The sequence below is a fragment of the Anoplopoma fimbria genome, chromosome 3 (assembly GCF_027596085.1).
Source record: "Anoplopoma fimbria isolate UVic2021 breed Golden Eagle Sablefish chromosome 3, Afim_UVic_2022, whole genome shotgun sequence".
In the NCBI taxonomy this organism is placed as follows: domain Eukaryota; kingdom Metazoa; phylum Chordata; class Actinopteri; order Perciformes; family Anoplopomatidae; genus Anoplopoma; species Anoplopoma fimbria.
The window spans coordinates 999893-1012170 of record NC_072451.1 but is presented as its reverse complement, the minus strand read 5'-3'; the positions used below and the strand labels follow the sequence as shown (position 1 = coordinate 1012170).

Sequence of the window (12278 nt, the reverse complement as noted above, 5' to 3'; positions counted from 1 at the left end):
TATAACATGGGAGGTTCTACCATAAGTGAAGTGAACATCTCTTGGTGCCTCTTGTGGAGAGGAGGGCAATCGGCCTGCAGTTTCTAACAGAGCTGCAACACAGAGACTCACACAGAGACTCTCTCTAAAGGGCCATGAAAGGGCTTCTAGTGACGGTCAAAGCTCCACCAGAACCATCAGACAAACTGGAAGGCAAATATGCATTTAATGCATGTTTTCCTATTCTCCTAAGGTCATGCTAAAGGTCATGTGTTGGTCCCAGCTTGGTCTATCAAAGACAGACATCACAACCCCATTAGCTTTAGTATGACACTATGCAAACCCTTAAACCACATCATCAACACGCTGCAAAACCAGATTCAGAAGAATTCATGATCTATGAGGAAGAGAGGAAATTACACATTTCCTTTTTGTAATATGGTTGTATCGATGCAGAACAGCTCTTTTGCAAGGGTATAAAATGTGATAGCAATCTGTTTTATAGAGAGTAAACACGTAACTGATTTACTTTCACTTTCATGTACGCTGGGTGGGGTTTCTTGGAAATGGTCTCAGTATTGTAAATGTGTGTCCTGTGTGTATAAAAGGAGCTGCAGAGTGAGCTGGATCAGAACTCTTCCTCTCCTCCTGATCAGAGACAAACTGAGAGGTAAGTTGCTGCACAAACTGATTTTTTAGTCCACACTTTTCAGAGTTTATGTAATAATGAAGATGTTGGTTTTATAAATAATTGCATGATTTCATTTGAGTTTTTGAATTATTTGCTTGTGTTTATTGTTTTGTCGTCCATCTTTGAGAATATAGCAAATACACTTTGGTCAATTTGGCTCCCAGATGGAAAACCCAGTGTAAGGGTGTAGGTTTACATATGGACGGTATGCATGGTATCTATCTGTGGGCTGTGCACTGGCACACTGCCCTACATGTGGTAATCCCGGGTCAAAGTGATCGCCGTGTTCATGCAGGTCTGGTCGTTGCGTTTAGTTGGATCACAAAGTTTCTCATTTGTGTATGTGTCAGTGTAGATAGTGCAGGAATGTATGTGGCGGAGGGCTGCTCCATCAAGTGGTTTAGAGGATTGTTTGTGTGTGTATGTGTGTGTGTGTGTGTATGTGTGTGTGTGTGTGTGTGTGTGTGTGTGTGTGTGTGTGTGTGTGTGTGTGTGTGTGTGTGTGTGTGTGTGTGTGTGTGTGTGTGTGAGAAGAACAGGCACCCGTTTGAGTAAAATACTTTGACAGTTGTTGCATCAGTTAGTCAAAGGGTTTTTACAAAACAAACTGCATAGAAGTAGATTTTCTTCTCAGTCAACTTCCTGCCACAAACGTCAACCAGCCATTTCCCATCATTCACTAAATGTGCTGTTCATTTACCACAGAGTATAATCCCTTTGCCCTCTGTTTGGATGTATGCTGACATGTAGTTTTGAACACAGATTGAACTGCTGAAAGATAAAGGATGGTCTGCTACCTCAAGGACCCTGTGCTTTTTTTCCATGTCTAGTTTGATGTTTATATGGTCTTTCTGTTTTGAATTAAAAAACAATTACTTCAGTGCATCAACCAATTTTGATATTCTATTAGTTAGCTCTTATACTTTCACTTTTATACGACAGATATGCAGGAAAAATAAATGTATTGTGAAATATTTTTAGAGTAATGCATGTCTTGTGTTGTAAGAGCACTGCAGTTTTTCCCCGAACACTGCTACGGGTCTATCTGGCCCCTGAGTCCCTTTGGTCCCTTGATCTGGTTCATCAGAGGGGTGGGTCTGCTGCATGCAGCAGATGGTATCAGGTTTTTTTGTGTGTGTCTTCCTGTACCCAGAGGCTGAGTTAGTCTATCTTTAAAGTATCTGCACAATTCTACTTCTGAGGACATCACATTTTCTTTCCAGACATCTTTGGGCTGCCTGAACTGGATTCCAGTCGTTCAGTACTGACACAGTGTTGCAGCGTGAAGCCTCGGGTTTTATTGCTATTGTTTGAGATGATAAGCCGTACTTATGGAGATGGTTAGACTTCACCCGTAGCAGCAGAAGTAGCAGCAATAGTTAAAGCAGAAGAAAGTGTTTGAAGCAGTGTGTTCAACAGCCACTAGAGGGAAACATCGTACAGGTTTAAATCCTGACAGCAGCAGCTGTTAATATATCAATATTGATATAAAGACAACAAAGATACAGCAGAACAGCATATAGCTATTTACCAAAGACAAGTGCTAATAAACAACAAGTAGACTACAAACTTACAGAAGTCTGGTTAGTAGTGTAAAGTAAAGCTAGAGTGTGTGGAATAAAACGATCAATATGATTATGAATAGATTAATATTAACAGTGTACTCATGTGTCTCTTTGTGGTAGTTGTTAGTCTCTTTGTAGTCGTTTTCTTTTAGCATCTCTTCTGTAGTCCCTTTTGGTCTCTTTGTAGTCCTTTTAAATGTATCTTTGTAGTCTATTTGTGTATTTTTGTGGTTGATTTGTGTGTCTTTGTAATCATTTTGCTTATGCATCTCTTTGTGGTCGTTTTCAGTTTTTTGTAGTCATTTTGAGTCTCTTTGTATTTAGTTTGCTTTACATTTCTTTGTAGTCATTTGGAATCTCTTTGTAGAAATGTTATGTCGTTTTGTTACCTTTTAGATTCTCTTTGTTGTCATTTTGAAAATCTGTAGTTGTTATACATAGACCGTAGTAGATAGTAGACATGTTTCTTCTGCATCTCTTTTGCGGTAGTTTTAACTTTAGGTCCAAGCTAACAACACCAAACACACTACAAATGCACAGTAACCTCAACTGCTATCACACTGAGCGCTTTACTAAATATAGGTGACTATCAGAAACTTAAAATGAGCAGTGGAGACTAACCTGTCTGAATCAAAGATCCAGGGCCTTCGTTTTGTACTTTTATTTGCAGGGAAACAAACAAAGACTTGTGTTGGATAACACGCATTGAAAACACACTAAAGACACCCGCAACGTTGTACAAAGGTGACCGACAGTGATGAACAGCGTCAAATAGATCCCAACAGTGGTTAACATCCATACATGGCGGTCAGCAAAAAATAAGACTCCCTCTCTCACCTCCTCTCCTTCCATTCACCAAGCTAAACTACTTAACAGCTGATGTCCCCATTGCTATCCCCAACACCATGTGACTCATTACCGTTAGTGACCAAAAAAGGACAAAGGCTATGCCTGGCTCCTCTATTCTGGCCCCTAACTATTACAGTTAATGCAGTCGTAATTATAAATACTTTACAAATGTAAGCTATTCATAGTCCATGGTAAAAGCAATCAAAAAGTCTTCTTTCTTCTCTAGGCCAGAGGTTACTAGCACTTAGCCTAGCGTTGAGAGTGATCTTTACCTTCACTCTTGGGTCAAGTCAAATCAGTTAAAGTCATGTCGTTAAGGTACAGTAATCAGGATTCAACCAACTCCTGAAGAAGGCAGATCTTGGTTACGGTCCTGCATATACAGCTGGTCGAGGACTTGATCCAGACTTGTCGTACTAGTCCTGTCCTGTCTCCTCTTCACAAGGCTCCTTTCATTCGGAACCCTAAATGGACTGAAATAGTCCACTCCGACGTTACTAAAGGGAGGTTCTTCTGAAGAAACTCTGTCTTCAAGCAAATATGCCATTTGCTGTTGACCTGCAGCTCCATGCAGCTGCCGACAGACACATTTAGACAAGATGCAACAAATGATTCCTCCCACCGTGACCAACCTCTTGATGAATACCAATCTTACTGTTGATAGGCATGCTCATCTCTCTATTCTTTAAAGGCAAAGCAATGCTGTAGTGGTCATACACAAGTTCCACATTCTTGTTGGCCATTTCCAAAAACTTACAGTCCACTCTTGACAGCCCTTAAATTGCTTTTTCTAGAGTTCATCAAATGTTACAACACAAATTCTGTTGATGGTAACCGCGGTATGTATATATCCAAAGACAAGTACTACTAAACAACAACTAAACTCTAAAAAGATCAAAATCTTCAGCATTGTCAGTCCTTTGTCAATTATCTTCTCAAAGGATCTCATAAAAGCATGGTACTGCAGAGTATCTCCATCCAACATTTGCATGTCTCTCTTAGGCAGAGATTCACACACATTGAAGTTATTTCATGTTTTTTTCCATTATAGACAATATGTGATTATGATTATTACTGCTGTTCATAAAAGAAGGTGTATGAACATCTCCATGATAGGATACCGGATGAGCTCTGGTTATTGGACCCGTCCTCCGTCTTGTAAGCTCTGGTGCCCCCTGGTGGAGTTATATGGCATTAACTGGTTCTTTTTGTTTTGGCCTTGTGGCTCCAAAATGTGAAACAGCAATTCCAATTGATGGGTTTCCTTTTCCATCCCTTTCCGTTGTATGTGGTACGAAAGTCTCTGCATCCCTTTGTCAGTTTTTGCCCTTTTTTCAAAATATGATTCCGTTCCGTTTGGTGGATGGGAAGCAGCACTCCACACACCAGATCCAGAGGCTCTTAAAGTTCACTTTTGCCACAGATGAATCAACGTCTGCTTCAAGTTGTTCTTTTCATTTTCTTATTTGCTCTTCTTGTTCCTCAAGAGCATGCTTGTCTTTAAGCAACCTTTGATGGGCGGGCAAAGCAGCCATTTCAGCCTTTGCTCTGAGACGTGCAAATGATGTTGTTGAGACATTTGATTTTAAAGTGTTTTTCCTGCTGCTGTGGTTTGACATACTGTCACATGGCAATATTTCATCATGTTGAGAAGATTGAGGCTTCTTTTATTTTTTACATTTCTTCTATATTGTCTCATATTCTGCTCGCTGAAGCCTTTTCAGTTAGAGTGCTTGTCCTTTTCTCCATTTCAGATTAAACTAGTCCTTGATTCACTCATTTCAACCAAACAAGGAAATGACTGTCACGGTAGGAATCCAATTTAAATACAAACTGTCTGTTTTTTCCAGTTCAGACTGAACGATGGACTCTGAAGCCAGTGGGACAATGGAGGTGGCAGCTCTAGGCCGACCTTTCAGCCTCGGGATGTTGTACGACTGCCGCAAAGACTCACTTGTCCCTGGTAAGGATTTAGACGTAAAGATACTTTTTCTTACATTAAAACCAAACGTTCTGTATTTAAAGTCATATTCAACAACATTTCATCTCAGATCTTTTAATCAGTCTTATTGGAGGTAACAACACCTTCTCCTGTCTGGTTGGTTCTGGAAGATGAATTAGATTTTTTTCTTTTTCTTTTGCAGGAATGACATTGTGGGACCGTGGTGACCTGATAAGTCATATTAGTGAAAGACCACAGAAATATAATGGTTTTGAGATAGTCGCATCTGAATCTATTGCAGATAAATCTTCAGCACTAGATGTTGAAGCCTCTCTGAAGGCCAGTTTCTTCAGTGGACTGGTAGAAGTTGGAGGATCGGCCAGATACCTGAAAGACAGTAAGACTTCCAGAAATCAGGCCAGAGTAACACTCAACTACAGAGCTACAACAAAGTTCCAGGAACTGTCCATGAATCATCTTGGAAGAGCCAACGTGAAGCATCCGTATGTCTTTGATAAAGGATTAGCTACACATGTAGTCACAGGTATTCTTTATGGGGCACAAGCCTTCTTTGTCTTTGACCGTGAGGTTTCTGGAACAGAAGATCATCGAGACATTCAGGGTAACTTGAAGGTGATGATCAAGAAGATTCCTGGCGTTGTGATAGAGGGTGAAGGTTCCCTGAAGATGGAAGACAAGGACAGAGAAAATGTTGAGAAATTCTCCTGCAAATTCCATGGAGACTTTTCTCTTGAAAAAAATCCTGTGTCCTTTCAGGATGCAGTAGAAGTCTACCAAAGTCTGCCAAGACTGTTGGGAACCAACGGAGAAAACGCCGTACCAATGAAGGTCTGGCTGTTGCCACTGACAAGTTTAGATTCCTCTGCTGCTAAACTCGTACGTCAGATAAGTATAAGATTAGTTCAAGAATCACAGAGTGTCCTGGAGGACTTCAGTGAGCTGGAAATGAGGTGCAATGATGCTCTCAGAACCTCCACTGCACAGCAGTTCCCACAGATTGGCAAAAAGATTAAGACTTTCAAAGAGATGTGCTCTGAGTTCAGACTGGAACTCCAAAGAACCTTGGCAAAGAAACTTCCATCAATCCGAGGAGGAGGAGAGGAGGAGGCTGTGCTCGCAGAGATCCTGAAGAAAAGACATTCTTCTCCTTTCAGCAGCAAAAACCTGAACGAGTGGATGGACTGTAAAGAGAGAGAAGTCGACACGTTAAAGTCTTTCACCAACATGATGACAAACACCAAGATCGTTCCATCTCAAAATCACCTGTACAAAGAAAGTTTTAATGCAGAGCATGTGGTGTGTTTTGTCTTCACCTCACTGGGAAGTTCTGAATCGTACCTCTCAACTTTATCAAAGTACTTAAGACAAACACCAGACGACCCTCAGCATGAACATACTCAAGATGTAGAGAGGGAACAATGGTACTCCTCAAAAGAAGTCGCAAAAGCAATGAGGCATAAAGCAAAGCTCTTCAGTGATTTTGCAGAGGCCAACAAGGAGAACAAGAACATTAAGTTCTTAACAGTGGGTTTAACAAACGAGGCACAGAAAGGTTCAAGCATCTACCTTTATAAAGACGGCTTTTCTGTCAACGAGAACTTTGAGCCACCTTCAAAGCCTGAAACAGGAACAGTAAGTGACATAAACCACAACAGTGTGACTCTGAAGATTTCTCCTCCCAGATTTGGAGCAGAGAACATCACCTCCTACTCTGTTGAGTACTGTGTCAGTGGAGAGGATGGATGGAAACAGAAGACAGCATCAAAAGATGAAGAAGTCACAGTGAGCGTTCTGAGTCCTGACACAGAGTACATGTTCAGATGCAGAGCAGTGACCTCAGCAGGTGTTGGGCCGGCCAATGAAGTCTCTGGTTCCATTAAAACCTTACCTTGCAGCCCTCCTGGAAAACCTCGAGTTGAACCAAACTCAAGTGAGATATCAGTCAGCTGGGAGAAACCTGCTGAGCTTGGACAAGATGTCCACATTCTGAGCTACATCGTGGAGTACGCCAAAACAGACAACGGGGTGAAAGAGGAAGATCTCCGATGGAACCAAATGATGTCAACGGCTGAAAAGGCGATCATTTCAGGACTTCACTCAGAGGCAGAATATGTTGTCAGGGTCAGATGTGATTGTGGTGTAGCCGGCAGAAGCAAAGAAAGCATCACTGTCAATGTCTGCACAACAACACGTTTAGCAAAAGATGTGAATAAAGATGGATATTTTCCCAAAACACATAAGCGGATTGCTGATGCTATTAAAGCAAAAAGCACACTGATAACACCCAACACAGGCCCTCTCCCTGTTTATATAGTCCCCCTGAAGGATGAGGACATCAATATAAAGGGGTGCAGAAGTTTCAGTTTTGGGAAGAAGTCCCACCCGACTAAGCCTAATCGCACCATAATGGTCGTCGGAGCAACTGGTGTCGGGAAGAGCACTCTGATCAATGGGATGATCAATTACATTCTAGGTGTGGAATGGGACGATTCATTTCGATTTAAGTTAGTTGATGAGGGTCAGGCAACATCACAAGCTCACAGACAGACTTCTGAAGTCACCGTGTACAAAATCCACCATCAGGAAGGCTTTGCAATAGATTGCTCACTGACCATTGTTGACACTCCAGGTTTTGGAGATACAAGAGGCATAGCAAGAGACAAGGAGATCACAGAACAGCTACGTAATCTCTTCTCTGCCGAGCATGGTGTCAGAGACATTGACGCTGTGTGTTTCGTAGCTCAGGCTGCTTTAGCACGACTCACTCCATCACAGAAATATGTGTTTGATTCAGTGCTCTCAATCTTTGGCAAAGATGTGGCAGAAAACATCAGAATTCTGGTGACATTCGCAGACGGCCAGCAACCTCCAGTTCTAGAGGCAATCAATGCTTCAGGGGTCCCGTGTCCTAAAACAGAAGGTGGGCTGCCGGTTCACTTCAAATTCAACAACTCAGCGTTGTTTGCAGACAACAAATCACCTGCAGCAGACCAGAGTGAGGATGATGAAGATGAAGATGATGGAGGCTTTGATCAGATGTTTTGGAGCATGGGGACAAAAAGCATGAAGAGGTTCTTTGTTGCTTTGAATGTCATAGAGACCAAAAGCTTAACAATGACAAAGGAGGTCCTCAGACAGAGAAAGCAGCTCCAGAATTCCATTGAAAGTTTGCAGAAGCAGGTTAAAGTTGGGTTAGCTAAACTTGAACAGATTAAAGAGACGACTGAAATACTTAAAACACATGAGGCAGAGATCAACAGAAATAAGGACTTTGAGTTTGAAGTCACAGTCACAAAGCCTTTTCAAGAAGATATTTCTAGAACTGGAATTTACGTCACCAATTGTCAGACGTGTCATTTCACCTGCGATCGTAATTGTAGCAAGGCAAATGATCACGACAAACGCCGCTGTAGTGCAATGGGATCAGATGGATTCTGTACTCAGTGCCCAGGTAAATGCTACTGGAATACACATTTTAATCAGAACTACAGATGGGAGTATAAGGAAGTTAAGGAAAAACGAACAGTGAGAGAGCTGGAAGAAAAGTACCTGAAAGCCTCAGAGGCTAAGACACCTGTTCAGGCATTGATTGATAAACTGAAGGCTGAATATAAACGTGTGCAGGATGATGTGGTGGCGTTGACGGAGAAGTCATCTCAGTGTCTAAACAGACTTGAAGAGATAGCACTGAAGCCAAATCCTCTCTACACTCCAGAGTACATTGACATGCTCATTGAGGGGGAGAAAGCTGAGGCCAAGTTAGGCTGGAAGCAACGGGTTGATCACCTGATAGCTGTGAGAGAACGAGCTGAGCTCTTGGCTAAAGTAGGCAAAGGAGAGAATCTCCTCCGTCGTCAATAATCTCATGACGTAAACTAATTCCATCCAGACCAAGATGAGAGCCCGTCTGTACATAGAAGTTAGGAATGCACCGATCGGCCTCTTCCAGGCCCAACACCAATATACTTTAATTATTCATACTTATTCTTGGGCTTTGGGTATCGGCCGATGTCGAGTACTGATGAGATACCAGCTTTTAATTAATAAGATGTATGCCTCACTATGTGGAAGAGACAGAGATCATTCTTTTATGTGTAAGAATCCATCAGGTCCGACTTATACATTGCTTTATTAACAAATAAATACAGAGATATATAAAAGTACTGGATTTATTTTGAAATCTAAATAATACTAACCGATACCAGACAGGCCCGTTGTCCTCACTATCGATCCAGCTATCTGAGTGAGTATCAGATCGATATCCGATATCAGTATCTGCAGTGTTTCCCATTAATTCCTTAAACCCTGGCGGCCTGCGACACTCTTTATTTTAGTGCGCCATAGTTTCAAAATGAACCAAATCATTCTTACTCTTTTTAGTGGATGGGCCGGCTGGCTCTCTCGATGCACGTTTTGTCCGTATCGGTGCACAGAGACGGCCTTTTGTTCGGCTTTAGTTTACTACAGTATTTGAGTAAACTTTACATTCCGCGACTGCTAGAACAAGAGACGAGCGCAAAATAGTTTACAAGAGCACAAAGTTCTTCATAGACCTGCCTCTTCATTTCTTTGCTTTCAAAGTACACCAGAGTGATGCATTTCATTAACATTTTCTTTCGGGGGAGCATGCCGCTGGGTCGGAGTTCCACCCCCAAGTCTCACAAAATCCTGTGAGAAACCCAGATTGGTCTCGGTGCATCTCTAATAAATATAACAAGAAATGATTGTGAGTGATACTGGGCAAGGCAAATGGGACCAAAGAACGACCACATGAGTACAATGGGACCTGTAGTCCTGGACCTGTGAAAGACATGCTGAACAGGAGATTAGATTAGATTAGAGATTAAGTTACAGAAACCGGGGTCCCAACTTCAGCTCTCTCTTCTGTTCTGACAGCCACTGATGGAATCATTTTGGTGTGTTTCTGTTTAGTTGTTTTTAGTTGTTTCAACTCTGGAAACCGAGAGACTGAGACTTAAATTACTTTGAAGAAGAGAAGCTCAAACATACATATGTGTCGGATAAAGAGTGAAACTTATTACATTTTTGTTTTGTACAAATCCCCTGCAGGAGTTATTTTCTATTTTTGTTCCATTTACCGAAAAGGAAAACAGAGATTTACTACTGAGTGTGAAACATTTTGTTTTAGAGACGTTAACCTGCTGACTCCATTACCACCAATGTAAAGATTCATTCTGCAGCTGTATGAACTCAGCAAAACCTGAATACTGAAAATGTCGTAGTATTTTTTTATTTCCTATTATGATAATGTAAATGTGTTCTCATAAAAAGCTTGTATTTTGATCTACTCTGCACCCAGTTTACATTGTTCAATACAGGTTTTTAAACAGGAACTTCAGATTTTTTATCTTTTTTTCTATCTAAGTATACTTCAACAATTATATTCTAAGTGTGTTGAATTGCATGTTATTGTCCTGTAGTAATTAATGAATGATGGAGAAATGATTAAATGATTAAGAAATAAAATACTGTCTTTTGGCTCTCTGTTGTCCTGAAGAGTCTTTGTGAACTTAATCGTGTACGTTGTGTGTCCTTGTGCAGCTACATTTTAAGTCGGCCTTTAAACTGGTGGCATCAACTTTAAATCATCAAAAATGATTCGTTATTTTCATTGATAGTTCAAGATCTTTAGGGCTAGACCTTTAGACCAAACAGTCAATAAGTTATTTCAAATACACATTGATTTATAAATACAGTCCACATTGACAGAAGCCAGCTAGAGATTGAATCAGATGATTCATGAGAAAGTGTCACTGGTGATGATGAAATCATAATGAAAGTTTGTAAAACTTTGTAAATGTGATGTTGTGATGAGTTACTTTTACTATGACCGTATATTGGAGACTGTGTGCTCCGCAGTGGCCATGAATCATATGTATTATGTTCTTGTTTCTGAACTGCACCAAAGTTTATATCAAAGAAAACTCCATTTCCACATATTTTGCAGTAACAACCAGTTAACCAGTTAAGCCGTCTTTAACGCAAATCTATCAGTGTTTGTTTTTTTAAATACTGGAAGATAAAGTAGTGACATAAAAGCTCTTTATTTGTATTGAATTACATGTTACTTTCCTGCAGTTTAATCTTTGGTCGCATTATGGAGAAACGACCAATTAATGAAGTTCAAGCCTAATTCCTGCCTTTATTTTTTTCTATTGTCCTGTCAGTGTGAACTTTATGCTGTGCATCTAGAAACGTGTTGCTTTCAAGAGCCTTCAGGTGAGTGTTTACACTGCCAGCATCTACTTCATCCTACAGACAGAATATTTTCACAATACAATCATGTGCAGGGACAATAACTCTGAACTCTCATACTAAGTATTGCCCAGCCCTAGTCTGCCACGTCTTCACCTTCCTATACTTTTGTTTTTGGCAAATGCAATTTTGTTCTTTAAATAAGTTTAGATCACCATCCCTTTAGAAGAAGTATCTAATGCTTGTGTGCATGTATCCCAATAAAAGCTTCTATGTTGCTGCATCATTTTAGAAACAATCAGAGAGACACTTTACTGAACTTGATTAATAAATACACACATGTTACTAATTCACTCATCACTTTGAACTGTGTACTAGAGTAGAAAAATACTCACAAAAGCATATATGCTGGCAAGTATATTGACTTCATTCTTTTTTGACATTGATTCACACTGTAAAACAATACAATAGAGATGTTGTCAGACCAGAAGGCTTTCATTCTTTTTGTTTTATCTGAAAGCTATGGTTGTCAAAAAATGATTACAAACTACATTGAAAACAAAACCATTTTTTAGTTTTTCCATAAAACGCTGATAACGTAGCTGCACAAAGTAAAGAAGGCCACACTGACACATCAGAGCAAAACAGACAACACTTGAGGCAAAATAATATTTATTGATTGTTCATTATTTAATGATTTATCCATCTTTTTAAGTGTAAGCCATCACAACAAACTCCACCATTGGATTCACTTTTCAGAACGATGGGTTTGATATCCGATTTTGCAAAGACTTGGATTAGCAACTTGAGAGACGAGAATGGAGACGGAGCTGAGAGACAACGTCTACGACCAGATTGTTTCACAAGTAGCCAGTTTACAAGCTGATGAAAAGCTAAATCATTGTGAGACAATAGATTACATTTCAGCCTTTTTTGCTCTCCACAGCGACTGTCCCTACACGCAAGTTTAATGTTGTGCACATCATTAAAATTAGACTTTGAGTTGTTGGAAGGG

At 40.4% G+C, this 12278-nt stretch overlaps 1 protein-coding gene across 1 annotated transcript; it reads left to right on the top strand.

Moving 5' to 3' along the window:
- The first annotated feature begins 571 nt into the window (after positions 1-571).
- Positions 572-11034, top strand: LOC129089279 (uncharacterized). The gene is made up of 3 exons (XM_054596677.1): positions 572-649; positions 4935-5047; positions 5229-11034. Exons 2-3 carry the CDS (start codon positions 4948-4950, stop codon positions 8906-8908), a joined length of 3780 nt encoding a protein of 1259 aa, XP_054452652.1. The 5' UTR covers positions 572-649; positions 4935-4947; the 3' UTR covers positions 8909-11034.
- The last annotated feature ends 1244 nt before the right edge of the window (positions 11035-12278 follow it).

What these genes read in the sequence shown, in the direction of transcription:
- LOC129089279 (XM_054596677.1), top strand. Translation starts at nt 4,948, where the DNA reads ATGGACTCTGAAGCCAGTGGGACAATGGAGGTGGCAGCTCTAGGCCGA. An exon ending in CAAAGACTCACTTGTCCCTG is followed by an intron (nt 5,048 to 5,228) that starts GTAAGGATTTAG and finishes TTTCTTTTGCAG; the next exon opens with GAATGACATTGTGGGACCGT.